The sequence below is a fragment of the Coffea arabica genome, chromosome 10e (genome assembly GCF_036785885.1).
Source record: "Coffea arabica cultivar ET-39 chromosome 10e, Coffea Arabica ET-39 HiFi, whole genome shotgun sequence".
NCBI lineage: Eukaryota > Viridiplantae > Streptophyta > Magnoliopsida > Gentianales > Rubiaceae > Coffea > Coffea arabica.
In genome coordinates, this window is record NC_092328.1 from 2,086,861 (window position 1) to 2,104,240 (window position 17,380).

Genomic DNA, 17,380 nt, shown 5'->3' on the forward strand with positions numbered 1-17,380 from the left:
TATATTTTGGGAGCCTGCAAACCTTGGGCTCTCTATTGGGTTACATTTTGCCAGCGAAAGAACCTGCAAATCCAATAGAGCTTTGGATGGGTTGAGCCATTTCCGGGAGCGACGTTTCCTTCAAACCTATTTCACCCGTTCTACAAACAAACGATAAATTTTAACAAAGAGAAAGAGACCAAAAGAAAATCAAAATAATGGTCGAAAATTTATTCTCTCTTTCCTTTTCATTTTCTTTGCTTTTAACTCCCTAGTTGACTGACGGTTGAGTTGAATAATCAAGATTAGAATTGACTGATTAATTTATAAATCTGATTTTTTCTTTTGTTAATGTTATGCAGAGAGGATGGGTTGGCATAATTGTAAGCGCAGTGCAACTACACTATGCAACACACGCCTCAAATTAGGCCAGCTTAACTCGACTTGATTTAGGCCGTGGATTGCTCTCTATGTGGAGTCCTTCTGCTATATCTAGTTGTGCCTCTCTTTATAAGATTATTTCTATATTTTTCTTTTTATATAAGAGATTTACCATATCAACTTTTAATATAAATTTCAAAAATGTGTTCTGCATTCATACTTGATTCGACCAAAATGGAGTATTTGAGCTTCATATAGCTTGTTTCAACTTAGTAGTTTTTTTTTTTAAACTTAAATTAATTTATTTTCTCCTTTCCAAATTTTATTTTTGAAAAGATAGTCAAGTTTCATAGCATGAAAACGAGAAACAAATTATTTTGGTACTCAAATTAAGCTAAGTGATAGGGCATAATTTGTGGTACATTTATAGGTATAAGTTGTTAGTTAATCATGCTATTTGAACTTTATCTTGAGTTGAAATTACTTAATTTTGCTCTTATATTATTCTAATAGGTCAAAATCTCAATTGGAGAGAAAATGGCTAAAATGTGGTGCGAAGAAGTAATGGAAGAACAGGTTTGATAGGATTGACATGTTTCATATATTTGCTGATAACTTGAGTTACACAAATTGGATTGAAATGATTCTTGATTCATCTTAAAACTAAGAAAATGCTCTTCAAATCTTATGAAGACATCAAAGTCTGGTTTTCACATTTTCATAGCCAAATATTCAAAATACTGGAGTACAGTTGCTCTGCAAAGTTCTTTTAACCAGTTAACAGTATTTTGGGCATATCTCAGCAACCAAACCTCCAAATGACTTGATTCTTTGGCGTTGGAAAGTTAATTCAAAGAGTTACAACTTTTATGTTTTAAACAAGAGTTGATTCGACCTCAATGATAGAGACTTTTAGTCTTGAAGTGGATCTGCACACGGATTTGAAACGATTTGTCCACTGTTCTTTGATAGATTGCTCCGATATTCACGCGGGAATTCTTCTGGTCAAGTCATCCAAAGGAACTCTAGCGCCAGAGTTTAGGCCGGTGTTTGGGCCAGTGTTCATTGGAAAATGTGCAAAATTGTAGCCTTTTAGTTCCAATAAACTCAATCCTATCCCGTTTTGGATACTATTTTAAGAAACTATAAATATGAGCTATTTTGGACATTTTTAGGGGTGGAAAACATTAGTCTAAATTAGTTTTAATATCTTTTCATAATTTATTCTTGAGAGATCAAGATCAAACTAAGGCGAATCAATAGAGTGCGCTAGGAGAAGATTGGAGTAAGCAATTGAGAAGTTTTCTTATTCTGTTTCTTATCTTTGTAGTAACTCTTTGAATTCGTAGTTTTAATTTCCAAATCATGTTGAACTAAATTGTCTCTAGGGTTAGTTTTATGAGGAAATTTGATTAATTTTTCTAGTTTAATCTCGTGCCTTCTTCTATGATTTATCTATCTTGATTTAATTACATGTTTATGTTTAGTCACCATAGATATGCTCTTAGGGTTTGTATTGAATTGAGAAAGGAGATACAACCGTACACTAGATAGATAAATATGTTTAATCTAATCATGAGAGTAGGTTAAAATTTGTATGACGCACTTATATTACCAAAGCTTTTAAAGAGTTTAATTGAATACTTGCAATCTTGAGATAGACATAGGATTTAATTAGGCATATTTTAGATGTATCGAGAGATAATCTAAAATACAATTATGCGATGCATTCATGGTTTATTGAGAAATTAACTAAATAATTGACTCAAAATCTGAATTAAAACCTGAATCCCTAGACTCGCATCTATTGTTTTCTCACCACTACTCTATTTGAATTAATTATCTCTTTATTGTTTAGTTAGAAAAAACCACTCCTTGAATTCAGATTTTGTTATTTTAGAATAATTAAAGTAAAAATTTAATTTGTCCCTGTGGGTTCGACCCAAAAATACTTCAAATAAATTATTATTACGATTGACCCTGTGCACTTGTAAGAAATTGTTGATCACTAAGCTCAATTATTGCTTGTCCAAATTTGATTTGTCTATTAATCAAACTAAACATGAACAATATTTTATATTTAGTAAAATTTCATATTGAATTAGTATTTAGCTCGATTAGTATAATATTTAAAATTTACGTGTAAGAAGGTTTAAACTACTCGAGCTCACTTGAGTTCCATTGAATAAAAGGGTTAAATACCAAAAACCCCATGTGATTTGACTAATGTTCACTTTACCTCCCTATGGTTTGGAAACCTATAATTTAACTCCTTGTCGTTTCAACTAAAGTGAAAGTTTAACAGAAAACATCTAAACTAACGTCTGAAAGGAAAATATCAAAATTGCCCCTTTATAAGTCAAACCCTTAGAAGAATGTTTCGTGCATTTGAGAATGGGTAAAATACCAAAAACCCCTCTGTGGTTTGCTAAATGTACACTTTACCTCCCTATGGTTTGAAAACCTATAATTTAACTCTCTGTCGTTTTACCTAAAGTGAAAGTCTGACAGAAATACCAACGTCTGAAAGAAAAATATCAAAATTGCCCATTTATAAGTCAAACCCTTAGAAGAATGTTTCGTGCATTTGAGAATGGGTAAAATACCAAAAACCCCTCTGTGGTTTGCCAAATGTACACTTTACCTCCCTATGGTTTGAAAACCTATAATTTAACTCTCTGTCGTTTTACCTAAAGTGAAAGTCTGACAGAAATACCATTATTGTAGATGTTTTCCGTCAGACTTTCACTTTAGTTGAAACGACGGGGAGTCAAATTGTAGGTTTCCAAATCATAGGAAGGTAAAGTGAACATTAGTAAAATCACAGGGGGGTTTTTGGTATTTAACCCTTGAATAAAATTCACTTTACTTTAGCTAATTAAGATACAAGTCAAATTTATATCCAATTTCAAGCTCGTTAAAGTAAAAAAACAAACTTGAGTATTCTACTCTAGTGTTGGACCTGATTAAGTTGACCAAGATTTCGATCGATAAGTCAACAGAGTCTGGAACAAGTTTACATTTGCAATGCCACCATATATTTTGTATGGTCTCGGACTCATTTGACAACACTATGCAATGCATGTGTTGGATTGTTTATTCTTCTAAGATTCAGGGAGTAGAACATGTAGCATTCATGGAAGTACTCTACTGTCCCAATGGTCAAGCTCACAAAGAAAGTTTAATCTACTTCACAATTCCATTCATTGCCTCAAACCCTCAAAAATGAGTTTAGGACTGGATCATGTGTCTCACGCATTCTTCTGAAGTAGAAAGCTACTACTCTTTTTTTTTTTACTTTGTCTTTGTGTGCCTCTAGCAAATATTCTTGTACATATACTGGATAGTCAAGGTATATTTCGACAATTAAATTTAGAATCACATATTCTTGAAAAGAACAGTTTCTAGCAACTAGCCTAATTTTTCAAAATTTTCCTTCTCGTAGGACAAATTGGTTCACATGGTAATCAAAAGTTAGGCAGGAGACCGAATCAATTTAAGGGAAAAAAAACATCGGATCCTTTAGGATTTATGGGAGATCAAAAGGGTGAATAAACGAAGCATAATTCTGGCAATGCAAAATGCAAAAGAATCTTCACCTCTACTTGTTTGATTCTGTGCCAAGTACTTCAAGTTGAAGCAATGACCAAAGAATTGCGTGATCCATGGTCAGCACTTCAATTAAAGAGCTCATAAATGATAAAACTGGGTGATGAGCTATGTACAATTCAAGATTCCCATGCCAAGCAATTTTTCCTTGCAAGCTTTATGGAGATAGTTGATTGGAATTATATGCATTTGTCCTCAAAACTGTGACCACATTAGTGAAAGTTACTCTGTGGTCTGTAATCAGACCGTTTAACTCTCACTTTGTCCTTCTCCTTTGAAAGACTTGGAGTTTTTCTTGACTGAAAACAAATACCATACATTTAATTATCGTGTAAAAAGAGTGATCATGACAATGCTTGATTAAAACTTTTGTCACAGAGAGGTTTTTTTTTTTTTTTTGCATTTTTTGTGTTGGGGGGGGGGGGGGGGGGGGGGGGTAAAAGACTCTGTGAAATGAAACTAGGTTGATGCCCTAAAGTTTTTGGAGTCCATTTAACTTCCCATCAAAGGAAATGGAAGAAGCAAAAATCGGAGAAACATAATTCTCAGTTCTTGATGGAGTACAAGTGAAGAGGGCCCAAGTTATATATATATATATGTTATATGTGCAACCACAAATATTGAACAGCACACACGTTTGACCCCAAGAGACAAGAGGCCTTTACGAGGGACAGGAGAACTTCCACTGACCTCTAATTAACTAACGTTTTTATTTATTGTGCGATACTAAATTGACGTCCCATCTGCTAAAGGAAAGAATGTCTACCACCGCAAAGGTTGGTTCACAAACATCATCATATTTTTTCTATCTCCTTATCTTTTGGAACATTTCATCACCAAAATATCCCTTTAGCTTGTGTGTTGATTCAACCATTAGAGATCTTTGTTCCCAAATAAAAAATTCCCCTTTCTTTTCAGAGATTCTCTTGCAGTGTGGCATTCAAGCTTTTCTTGGCATATCTCACCATCAATGGACCACGTTTTCGGGGTAAGTTTGGACTTCTCCTGCACGTGAGAAAGTCGTCTTTTTGAGGTTTTTGCAATGCTACGCATTCTTGCGAGCATGGTATCATACAAGAAAAGAGGGACTTAATCCAACTAAAAGCGGATCAGCACCATATCACTAGAATTCTGACTTTTGAATAAAGGCTTCCCGCAAACATCCTCCAATTGTTGTAACTTATAACCAAACTTCCAATCATACGGAGGGGATCTTGGGGCCGAAGATCACACCAGTTCCTAAGGTAAAAAGGGAGAAAATCTAAAGGATTAAAGATGATAAGGATTCTTGATATAAGGGAGCAAACGCATTCTGCATTGCAGATTCCTATCTCAAATTTTCCTGAATATTACCTGTGCGAAAGAGAAGGGCCCTCCACCCTGCATGTGGGCAGGAACTCAAAACCGCAGGACCCAATTAGCAAGTGGTCTAAAAAGGGAATTCCACCCCTTCCTCCCTTTTTGGAGAATTTCCCATGTTCCCCCGCACAGTAAACGGCGACCATGGAGATCTCATTGTCTCTCAATTGCTTGATTTCATTTTCAGAAGTTCCTCATAATGGTCCTAGGCTCCTAGCGAGCTGGATCATAATCCACAAATAAAAGTCTGGAGTTGGATGTCGACCTCTCTCATCAGTGATAACATATATACATGTATCACGGCCCTCGAGAGGAAAACAAGAAAAGTGGCTACAGAAAAGTCTTGAACATCTGCATATATAATGGCACATGTGGAGGCCAATTGTGGATTTGTCCACCTCGGCAACCTCGCAACCTTAGAGGTGTGTTAGGATGGTACCGGGAGTACCCATTGAGCTAGTCCGGTACCATCCTAACACACCTCTAAGGTTGCGGGGTTGCCGTGTTAGGATGGTACCGGGAGTACCCATTGAGCTAGTCCGGTACCATCCTAACACACCTCTAAGGTTGCGGGGTTGCCGAGGTGGACAATCCACAATTGGCCTCCACAGTACATGTGGTCAGCAGTTGGGATTCTAACTGCAGCCAACCCCTCTTCCCTAGAACAGAAAAAACAGAACAATAATTTCTTTTGGTGTCGTTAAAGGGCTATCATTTATAAATGCAACGTCCTATCAGAATGGAGAGCAAGAATCCTGGTTTTCCAACAGAGAATTGCCTGTACGCTAAAGTCTGTTATCCCCAATATTATGTTAAGATGTCTACATGAATCAATTGTCTTGAACTGAAAGTAGTCTTGAGGGGAACACCAAGTTACTAGGAAATACTTTGCTATCTAACTGGTTATCTCTTTAATGGACTAGAGTCAAGATTTTAGTGAAGACATCAGTGCAGAAGAAGCTCTCTGCTGGTTACACTCAGGGCACATAGTCATTTTATGGTTCGGTTTACCACAGATATAGCTATCATGTGATTTGTGATATGCAACTAGCAAAGAGTCGGTTTCATTCGTTAAGCTAAGGTTGGATAAAGAGATTAGTGGCTCATAAATTGGCTGAGTCTGCAGCTGATTCTGAGATGTGGTGGTGAGATCCACCTTCTTTTGTTGATTCTGTCGTATGTTTTATTTTATCCCAAAAGAAAAAAAAGTCGAACATGACCACGTATGAGCCTGGTTGTTATGAGAATTGACTTGTTCTTCTTATGGGCGTCTAGGCGGGATTAGGCTGCTGTCAAGATCATCAAGAATCCAATTGTGATTTAAAGGTGCTTGCGTTGTATTGTCAAAATACCACGCCTTTGAAAGCTGACGCTCAGAAAGAGAAATTTCAGAACTTTGAAAGTCGACTCGGAGGCTCCAGTCAAGAGAACCGAATTTCTAGCCTAGAAGATCACCACACACACACACACCCCCCCCCCCCCCGCCCCCACCACCACCACCACAACAAAACAAAAAACAAAAAAAAATACAGCTTAATGAGGATTTGTCCACTCAAGATGCGATCACCTTCAGCTTCAAGGAGTAACTCTTCTACATCTCGATTTTGATCCATCAGTCTTAAGAAATGTAGCATCTATTAAATCGGTCCAATTGGCCCAAACGTTTCCACTAGAACAGTCGCTTCAATCATCAGCAATCACAATAAACAGGACCTGCAATGTGCAAGTGTACCATTTATTATCTCCCTGGTCGGCAAGCATATATGAGGCACCTGAGCTTAACTAAATCAGGATACCAAATCCAATCTGCTCACTTTTCTGATGCCCTTATATCTTTCTCAACAGAAGCCAAAGAATCTCAGGAAAGGATTAACATAACTTACCAAATTTACTACTACAAGTTGTGCAATGACCACCCGCCATCTCCAGCACAAAGACGTGTATATGAGGTGATCTTGTTTATGGAATGCGGAAACACTTGCTTAACAGCAACGTAACAAAATTCTAATTGTCTTGTTGAATTTAGTTATTGAAGTACTGTGTCAATTCATGCAGTTAGAACTGAGGTCGCATCTTAGATTTAATGCTATATTTGCTCGTGATCAACTTAGCATAATACGGAATCATATTCCAGTTTAAGCAGAAATGTAGCTAGACAATGGAGATCACAGTAAAACGAATCTAAGGTGGATCCTGATCAGATTGAACAAGGGGGCAAAGGCAAAGAACTGGTACTTAAAAGCAGGATAGCACCGTCAGGTACACTGGACCTCCTGTGCCCATATTAGATTTCAAGAATCACAAAAAGCAAGCAAATGTAAGAGTAACAGTAGAGTGTCATTCATTGGTCCGGTCATGCTAATTGTTAATTCTTTCACAGTTCTGTCTGAGACCAACGTCCAACGGTCGAAGGTTGCTAAAATAGCTCTACAGGTAAAGGACAAAGTATATGATATACAGGTAAAAATATCAGTAAGAAACTGAAATTTCGCTTCAAGTGTTGAGGGTTTTGCTGAATTATAGGGGAGAAGCTAACATCCCATTTCTAGATATGATAAAAAAATAGGCAGATGACATCAACCTGCGGCTGTCCAACTTGTGTAAGGGCTGCAGCCCTGTTACCTCAGCTGATCAGAGGAGAAAAACAAAAAACTCCATCACTGGAGCAAACTCTGGACTGAAGCTCTTGGAATGTTGCTCAAAACATGATAAAACACCATTTCCAAGTCCGAGTAACCAATACAAGCACCAATCACGGAGAAATTGAGGGAAAGATAAACCATATTTCAAAGAAGGAGCGGCTACGTGTAATATCCTTAATCTTTTCCTTCTTCTGCAACTGCAGGACAACAGCTCCTGCAAATACTAGCCAAACTTGAAAATTAAAATGCCAAGAAATTGTATTCTGGTTGAGTATTTAAGAAGATAACATATATGGATGGACAAGATAAGATAAGAGTTCCATTTATCTCTCCATCCCTTTATGGATGCACTGTCTTTAGACATATGCTCACTGGTTAGAAGATGTAGACAAATATAAGGTGAAGTATTCTATCATTGACCAAAAAGAAAAACAAGATTGCCCTCCAATTCCAATATACTGGCATTGGTATAGAGAAGTGCTATCCAAGAAGTACCAAATTATGTCAGAACAAATAGAAGACGTTTACCATTTCTTTTCCCCGTACACGTTTTTTGTGACAATTTCATATGGTTTTACTATCAATATAAGTGATAGTTGTTAATAGACAAAATGTCCCATATCAATATGTGAAGGAATTCCAGCCAAGGTTCATTGTCAATTGGTTTTTAGATGGAACAATCTAAACTTGACCACGTATAAGTATCATGAGGTTTGGAGATACATGTTCCATATAATACAAAAGAGATGGTATACCATTAATAATGCTTTAATAATAATAAATGTGATTTTACTTGCCGACCTACAATCTCCCCCCCTTTTTTTTTTTTTGGGGGGGGGGGGGGGGGTGGTTTGGAGGAAGAAGAGGGAAAGGGCCCAAGTTTGATTCCCTTGTTGTCGACACTTCTATCTTAATTAGTAGGTTAGGAATTTGGGGATCTAATCCACACAGCTGGGAGTGAGCTCCTCAGGTAATCCACTTGCTGATGATATTATAAAAGACAAGAAAATGACTTTTCACGATTTGGAAAAAAAGCTTTGGCTTCCGATGCCCTTCATGTATTCTCCTCCACCTCTTTCGCCCTCTTGGCCCTGCGGCATGTTGTGGTTCCTAAGCACGCGAATCCCCATCTTGGTCTCTACCTCTCTCCATCTCCAATAGAAATTTGCCCAAAAAAAAAAAAGAAAGAAAGAAAAGAAAAACCATTTATTCTCCAACTTGCTGCAACCCACCACCTTTGAGCTTTGCCTCCAGTTTATAAGGAGCTAGAATAGAACTTGCTTCTCCATAACATCCTCTCTTGACTTCCAAGTCTTTTTCCCTTGCCCCTTTTTGGTTTCAACCCATAATAATCCCATTTCTTGCCTTCGTCTTTTGGAGTATTCCCTCGGAGAATTCCATCTATATATACTTGGAACCAAGTCTCCTACTCTCTTCAGTCTGCAATGGCATCCAGTTCCATGACATCTTCGCGCAGCTCTTCTCAGTCCTGGACTGCAAAGCAGAACAAGCAATTTGAGGAGGCCTTGGCTACCTATGACAAGGACACTCCTGATCGCTGGTATAACATCGCCAGGGCCGTGGGTGGAAAATCAGAAGAGGAAGTCAGGAGACACTATGAGGTCCTTGTAAAGGACATCATGCAAATAGAGTCAGACCAAGTTCCCTTGCCTAACTACAGGTCCATGGCAAGCAATGGCAGAGGATATGCTAACGAGCAGAGGTAATTCCTGATCATTGATGTTCTTGCCCCCCCCTTGCACATTTTCCAGGTATTCTCCATGCAATCTGCATCGTAATGCATCTCAATTATGTGTTGAATCTTTGAGCTCGCTCATTGCATTCACTTTCTTGAAAAAATCACTCATGGTAATTAATTACTAGTTACAACTTCTCGCTATGTGTGTTTTAAGCTTGAATTCTTTCCACATTAAGTTCAACCGCTTCCTTCGTTTCATTGTTGAAGCATGACAAGCGCATTCAGATTAAAATTAATTTAAAAAAAAAAAACAGGATGATACGTTTCCATCATCTAAGCCAAATGGAATACTGTCAATACAAGCAATATGTCCCTAGATATCAACAATAAGACATGCATTGTTATAATCTTCTGGTTGCTTTTTTGGCCAAGTGTTCCATTTCTGGTAAAGTTAAGAATTGTCTCCAAAGACTATCCGTTCAAATAAATAGATAAGCAAACAGATTACCCCAGCCTACCTGATTTCTTGATATTTTTATTAACATCTACGTAATTGGTTCAGGTTTCCTACAAGAATCCACATGAAATTTAATCTTACTCGTTTTGGAGCACATGCACATGGTCCTACTCCACAAATTCGCCCACCTCACCATACGGAAAACATATATACATAGGTTAATGGCAGTTTAATTTCGTGCTGACAATAACAAAGTTTAATTTGGTTTGCCATACATCGTATTCTTCTGTAACCCAAGATAACGACTTTCTTTTAGCTGTACGACATTTTTGAGACATTAACCTTTCCCGAGGAAATTTAAAATTTTATCTGAACAGTTAAATAATGTGGTGAATATGCTGTCTCTCCCTCCTAATAGTTTATTGGTGGTTTGACCTAGAGATAAGAAGATATCGCAGGATAAAGAGACAGATGAGGTCAATCTATTAATCTTGCGGGCCGAAAGTTTATACGCAATTAGAAAGGTCGCCAGCTACTAGTATATGTACCGGGAAAATTAATTCTTACTCTTTTATTGTCCGACCTCATTCTAACTTTCTTTCTTCCAGTACCCAATTCTGGATGATGGCGTGAGGAGTAAGAATGAGTATTGTTCAATAATAAGACATTTAAGAACGACTACGATACATACATACATACATACACACACACACGTACGTGACAGGCATTTTTTATTTCGCTAATTAAGCTGTTTTCTTGGACAGGCTTTTGAAGAATCTAAAGCTACAGTAGAGTTCAAAACTTAGAGCATATCAAGGCACAGTGCAGTCAGAAATGCGGTGTAAGAAAAAGCAGATGCTTCATTCAGAAATCCTGAATTTGTGTTGTGGTGTTTTTTGTCTTCTGTTCAGCTGTACGTAGCAAGTGTTAACTATAAAATAGATAGGTCCCAGCTGCGCAAAACGGAACTGCCAAATGTGCAAAAGGCATCATGTGTATTACTATTATCTATCTACGTCTACGTTAATGCAGTCTTGTTCTTCTTCTTCTTCTTCTGTGTTGTATAACTATAACAACTTTGTCCGGTATTTGAAATTCTAACAGAACAATGATCAAAAAAAAAAAAACCCAATCAAAAGCAGAGTGCAGAATATACTGATCAAATGATAAGATGGGCTTCGACCGTCATCTTCACCAGAGGAAGAAGTCCTTTGGAGGATACGGTACAGTTGTAAGCCATTAAAAGATGCGAAAAGGGCAGGAAAATTTAGGCTTACATAAAAACAGAATCACGGAATTTGGTGCGCAAATTAGGCAGCAAGTAGACCTACGCCTACACTACACTACGTTGGAATTGACTTGACTGAAGAAGCTCTTGGCAGTTGGCTCTTGCGTTCGATAAGAAGATGCTGTTTTGGCGGCGTTATTTTTGGTATATAACAAAAGCTTCAAAGGGAAAATAGGTATCCCAGGTGGAGATGCGGGGTATCGATCCCCGTACCTCTCGCATGCTAAGCGAGCGCTCTACCATCTGAGCTACATCCCCTTTGGTGTCGGTCCGTCCGTCATACTTGTACCTCAAACATGACAGTTAACATAGATTTGCTGATGTTCTCGTACGACGCTGAGGGTTTAGGAAGAGGACTTTTCCGGCTCGTCCTGCGAGCGAGCGCGTTAGCTGCCTTGTTTTCTACAAAAGCAGCTGGCCTGTATTTGTATTTTTGTTTTTCCGGAATATAATTATTGACTAATTGCCAAATATAATTGGCGATGTGAAATTGTTGTCAATACGCTTTGTTAATTTACTACCATACATAAATATAGTTGGCGATGTGAAATTGTTGTCAATATACACTTGTTTTCTAGTACAAGTCTACAACTAATGTTACAATGCCGCCCCATTTTGGGGCAAATGATAGTGGTCCAGACTTTCTTTTTTTTTTTTTTTTTATCAGCAACATCACAATTGTTGTCATCATCAATTTCAGCATTCATAGTCAGACGACCATCCAATTTGGACAAGCAAAACCCTCTTCTACCGCAGGCTGGCGCAAAAGCTCAAACCATCAAATTAATGACTTCCCCTGTTCACCACACAACATCATCATCATCATCATCATCAGAGGACAGCAAGCAAACCGCCATACATTCCTTCCTCCCCATATATCATAAACCGCAATTAAATCTATGGCTCCATTTACGCCGCCCATCGTGACGCTGAGGTGCAAAAGCAGGAATATTCGAGTTCTCTGCAGGTGCAATCGCAGGGGATATTTGACCGTTTGGATCGATCGAGTTCAGCTCGAGCTCGAGCTAATCTGAGCCCACAACTTAAAATTCCAATGATGCACGGCGCACCACCACCCTTGACCCCGGGCCAAAAGGAGCCAAAGCTCACAATTCATGAATTGCAATGATGGCTGGTTGAAGTTCGTTGGTGGGGTCCCGGAAAATGCCATGCTATCCTATACATACAGGTTGTTTGTGGCCAATGCGGACGGAAGATCTAAGTCAATGTGGGCCAGGTGGGTCATGCATGGTCACTCGCGACTCGCGAAGTCGAAAGATTAGATAAGTTCGAGGGGTTCCACTTGCATGGGGGACTGAGTGAGTGTCATTTACTGGGGTGATGAGCAAAAGACAACTTGTTGGTTTATGGAAGAATAATGCCTGGTCTTTTCCAGGAAGAAGATGCACGATCAGATGATAAAAAGGCGGATGAGGAGATTGAGACTTTGATAAAAAGGCGGATGAGGAGATCGAGACTTTGAAAGGGTGGCGTACGTATGTGTGGGATATAAATTGCTCGTCAGATGAAGCCATGGGTAGGTTTTGGTTGGTTTGGTCGGGGAGGAGAGGACCAAGGAGTTAGTAGTATGATTTATGAATGAGGCAGTACTACTGGTATGGCTTGCGTCTCTCAGCCAACACATATCCTCGTACTTCTTGGCGATGAAGGAAGTGAAGTGGGAAAGGAAACATTTCAGTTCCATGACAAAATGTGTACTATAATTATTCTCTCCTGGAGCCTTTGTTCTCCATGACAAAATGGGACTACCACTTTTTTAGCAAACGTAATACTAAAATAAATGTATCAGTCACTTTTTGCTAACCTCGATCATTTGCCTTTTACTCAGAAACCATAATTAGTAGTATTTCGGAGATATTACATCCATTCTTTTGAATTGAAGACTTCCAAAAAGTAAAAAATATATTTTTCCCGTTTGAGGGAGACTCCACAAGAACTGAATAACAAATAAGGCTCAGAATGAGACCGGGCCAAGAAATGAGTCCACCCACAGTTGCCAATCGCAACTCACTGACCCATCATTGTTTAGGCCGACTTCGAAATATTACCATAAGGAGTGGGCTTGTTTGGTCAAATGAAGTGCAGCCTTTCTCTAGGTTGTCTGTCCCCTCTTCGGTTTCGGCGCTTTTAAGCAGGCATTTGATAATTAATTTCGCGTAATTTAAGAAACGCAATTTTTGATAATTTGCTAGAAGTACTTGTATCAGAGATATTTCTTTACGAGTCATCGCAGTCCCAAACAAACGGAACGAACCTTAATCTTCTCTCGACAGATCCATGCAACTCAGCCAGCCAGCCAGCCGCAGCACTGATCTTCAATCCTGGTGATGGTGCTGCTTTCCGGGTCATGTTAGAGCTAGTTGGTAAAAAATTGAACAATTTCTCTCATTCAGAGGTTTTTGTTTTCATCTTTTCTCTCATTAAACTCTGAATTATATATCTCGGGACATCGGCAGTTATCACTAGCACACGCCTTGCCTTTATTTCCATGGCCTATAAACTGAAACCCGCATCTGCAAGCAACACAGTACTCGTTTATCGGCATCAAGTTCATACAATCCGTATTAGATATGCAGAATTGCAAATATTTGTCACCTAAGAATTAAACCCCCTTTTTTTGCATGAATGATTAACTTCAATTATCATTGTATCCCGCCTCTGTTCTACGCCGGACGTGTACAAAAAGCTCCAACTTGCAAGCACCAATATTATGCAATGACACGGTAATGGTTGTATCAAGCTTGGAGGTCAAAGAAATCGACATGCAATGCCTACAAAACATTTTCTTTTGTTGTTCACCTAAAAATAAAATAGGTAAAGAACTGGCGTAAAAAGACTAGATCATATGGTAGCCGGCTTTTGCATCAAATATCAACCAAGGGATGGAAGCTAAAGACAGCCAACTCAAGTGCAAAAGGCAAAAGCATGTCCCAATGAAGTAGTGGGAGTTCAGGCGTTAACAGATTTATACCTTGCCTGATAGGCCTCTTGGAAAATAAAATCTGAATCGAGAACTGACAAGTGGAAAAAGCAACCATAATAATTACTAATAAAGAAAGAAGAAAAAAGAAAAAAAGGGGTACTAATGAAGAACATGTATAGGACTTGGTTGGGGAGCTGGTCTTCTCTCCCCAACCTCTAGAACGTACAAGAATTTAAGGACCATCGGACTGCAAAAGAAACACAAAAGATGCAAAGGAAATGGCACAAGAAATTAAGACCAAGTTCTTGGTAATAATATGCTAGCTAGAGAGAAACTTTAATAACTTGAACCCCCAAAAAAAAATAATAAAAATAAGTAAGAGAAAGGCACCTCGATCGATCCCCAGAAAAGCATACATGAATCTTAACTAATGAAAAAGAAGAGAAACTCAGGAGCCCGTAATCCATCTCTCATCTCTACTACTCTCCCTATACAAAAACCCACACCCATTCTACATCACCTAATATACTCGAGATAAATCTAGGAATCCCACTACACTGCATTCCCCTTAAAACGTTTATTTATGATTCTTGAGGGTTCTTTTTGGCAGAATTCTTGTTGTTGTGCATCCAAACCTTAAAAACTTGTCTTTTCACTCCAACCTCAGTGCAAAACCTTTGCACTTCAGTATCATCTTCCCTTGGAATCCTCCATCCGAGCTTCTCGGCAAATGCCAGCATCTTATCCTTCTGCTCCTGAGAAAACTTAGTCCGAAACCTCTTCTTTGCAAGAACAAACTGCGGGGGTGGAGGAACTGATGTTGACTGGTAGGCGTTGAAATTCAGCTCCTCACTTGAAGAATCTGTGGCTGCACTTGCACTCCCACCTCCAAAAGCCATCTTCACTGGCTGAACCATAGTAGTCCAGTGGTTAGCGTGCACGTTCATGGACTCCCCACGATGTTGGTTCATGGACGGAGAGGGCAGCGGCGGCGGAAGTGGGAGCTGGTGCACCACAATTGCACCGTCTCCACTGGACTCTTTGCGGTGGAAGTTGCGGTGGCAGTGACAAGCAGCGCACTTGAAGGCCTCGAGGGTTCCTTCTTCACCGCTGGGCATGAATTCTCCGCAACCATCTGTAACATTTCCGCCAATGCTAGCAGCGTGGTTCTTGAGGCATTCGCGGTATCTAGTACTACTAGTGCTATGACTTCTTCCAGCTGTGGGAGTTGGAGTTTTGGATTTAGATCCACCTGAACTCAGTGCAGCTGCAGTTGCACCGGGGCCTCGGGAAGATTTCTCTTGGTGAATCAGCTGGTCTTCGGGATGCTGAATATGATGGTGATGATGGGTGGCGGTGCTATGGTCTAGGTTTTCAAGTGGGTCATAACCTAAAGAACCTGGTGGTATTCTCATTTCCTTATCCTCACCAGTTAGAGCCATTTATGTCCGTCGGAGGATAATAATATCAAACCCAAAGTAGATTGATGTTTGCCCCTCAAATAAATTCCTCCAACGATTAATCTACTACTAGCATTTTATGGGGTCAATTATTGACTACTAGAATTGATTTTCAAAAGGGTTAACTAGAGTAGCTTAACTAAATCGCCCTCGTACAAAATCTAAGTGGTCACCCTAATCTTAGTGATTGTCAATAATATTCAGCTTTTGTGTCCTCATCTCAACTACCCATATCCCCAAATTTCAAACTGTTTGCTTGTTCAGAATCAAGATCTAAAGTGACAAAGAAGGCAACAGAGGGAAGATGGGGGCCATCTGGATAGAAGAAACACCTAACTAGTTAAAAGAAAAACAAAAGAGAGAAGTCCCCAGGATAACTTGAGAAGGAGAGTGCAGAAACATGAATGGGGCCCTGACTACTCTACCTTAGAATAAGCCTGCCGCAGCTCCTCCACCACCACCACCACCTTAGGATTGTATCGAATGGGATTTCTGTTGTCCCAAAAAAAAAATTGGAGAGAAGCAGGGTTTAGGTTTTTTCTTTTCTTTTTTTTCCTTTTCTTGGTGAGATAAAGTGAAAGAGAGAAAAGAGAGGAAGAAAAGAGGAGGATGAGGGTTAATTGGGGCAGAGGGAGAAAAGAGGGCGTGGGGGGAGTGTTTCAGTGGTTCCAACAGGCCAACTATGTATCCAACAAGAGACAGCTTGGTTGCTTGCGATGAAGCTAAGGGAGGAGATAAGTGGAAAACAACTGATGAGATTAACAACAACTGAGCATAAAAACAACCGACAGAGTCATGTTCGTCCTCTCCCACGCCCTGCCACTTGGTCCCATCCCTCCCCCGTCATTATTGCCCCTTTCTATATATTTCTTATCTTTGCCAGTTCTCTCACGTACTCGCCTCTCTTTTCTGTTTATGACACTCCCAATTGACGCTAACAGCCTTATGTAGCCTCATGATTCTTCATTAGATTTGATATGATGCTCTCCCTCACCATGTTTTCTCCCATAATCCCAGGTTCTAGATTCCATTAGTCGTTAAAAATGGAGTCTTGATCCCGGTTTAACGAGTAACAAAACAGCATAGGCGAGTTGGCCCTGTTGGGTAAACGAATCAACTGCTAAAGTAAACGGTAAGGTGAAAAAGAAAGAGAGGGAGCTAGAAGGTAGGTCCACAGTGGCGCACTTGTCCTCTTGTGCCTTTTGAGTTGAAATTGAGTTGAGGCTTAGCCAAACTCAGCTGCTTAGTTCTCCCATCTATCTATCCATCCTATCTTCCGAAAGGCAGAAGAGGCTAGCTATTGTATTGTATCCGTGTGTGTGTGTGACACTATGCTTCTCTGCAGCGTTCTGCCTGCGCACCTCTGCCAAGTCCATGCTTTCCCCAAGCAATGTCTTTACCTTTCCGTGATACAATCGATGCTTTCCCCTTCTCTTTCTTTTTCTCTCTCTATCCATGCTTGGACTACAGTGATCTGTGATATGCTTTGGTACTTGGTTAGGTTACTGCATACCGGCCCCTAGTGGTACAGTGCAGCAAACTGACCAATGGAAACCATTTAT

The 17,380-nt window shown here is 39.4% G+C and overlaps 2 protein-coding genes and 1 non-coding gene across 3 annotated transcripts; 1 reads left to right on the forward strand and 2 right to left on the reverse strand.

Moving 5' to 3' along the window:
* The first annotated feature begins 9,268 nt into the window (after nt 1-9,268).
* On the forward strand, nt 9,269-11,157 carry LOC113711904 (protein RADIALIS-like 3). Its single transcript, XM_027235141.2, has 2 exons — nt 9,269-9,693; nt 10,891-11,157. Exons 1-2 carry the CDS (start codon nt 9,416-9,418, stop codon nt 10,916-10,918), a joined length of 306 nt encoding a protein of 101 aa, XP_027090942.1. The 5' UTR covers nt 9,269-9,415; the 3' UTR covers nt 10,919-11,157.
* A 442-nt stretch (nt 11,158-11,599) lies between these two features.
* On the reverse strand, nt 11,600-11,672 carry TRNAA-AGC (transfer RNA alanine (anticodon AGC)). Its single transcript has one exon. It is a non-coding gene; the product is annotated as a tRNA-Ala (tRNA).
* A 3,044-nt stretch (nt 11,673-14,716) lies between these two features.
* On the reverse strand, nt 14,717-16,492 carry LOC113711130 (zinc-finger homeodomain protein 2-like). Its single transcript, XM_027234298.2, has one exon. The coding sequence runs from the start codon at nt 15,798-15,800 to the stop codon at nt 14,940-14,942; it is 861 nt and encodes a 286-aa protein (XP_027090099.2). The 5' UTR covers nt 15,801-16,492; the 3' UTR covers nt 14,717-14,939.
* Nucleotides 16,493-17,380: the final 888 nt, after the last annotated feature.

Excerpts from the sequence above, each read along its gene's own strand:
- LOC113711130 (XM_027234298.2), bottom strand. The coding sequence starts at position 15,800 with ATGGCTCTAACTGGTGAGGATAAGGAAATGAGAATACCACCAGGTTCT.
- LOC113711904 (XM_027235141.2), top strand. The coding sequence starts at position 9,416 with ATGGCATCCAGTTCCATGACATCTTCGCGCAGCTCTTCTCAGTCCTGG. Across the intron at positions 9,694-10,890 it reads GGATATGCTAACGAGCAGAG|GCTTTTGAAGAATCTAAAGC; the intron begins GTAATTCCTGAT and ends TTTCTTGGACAG.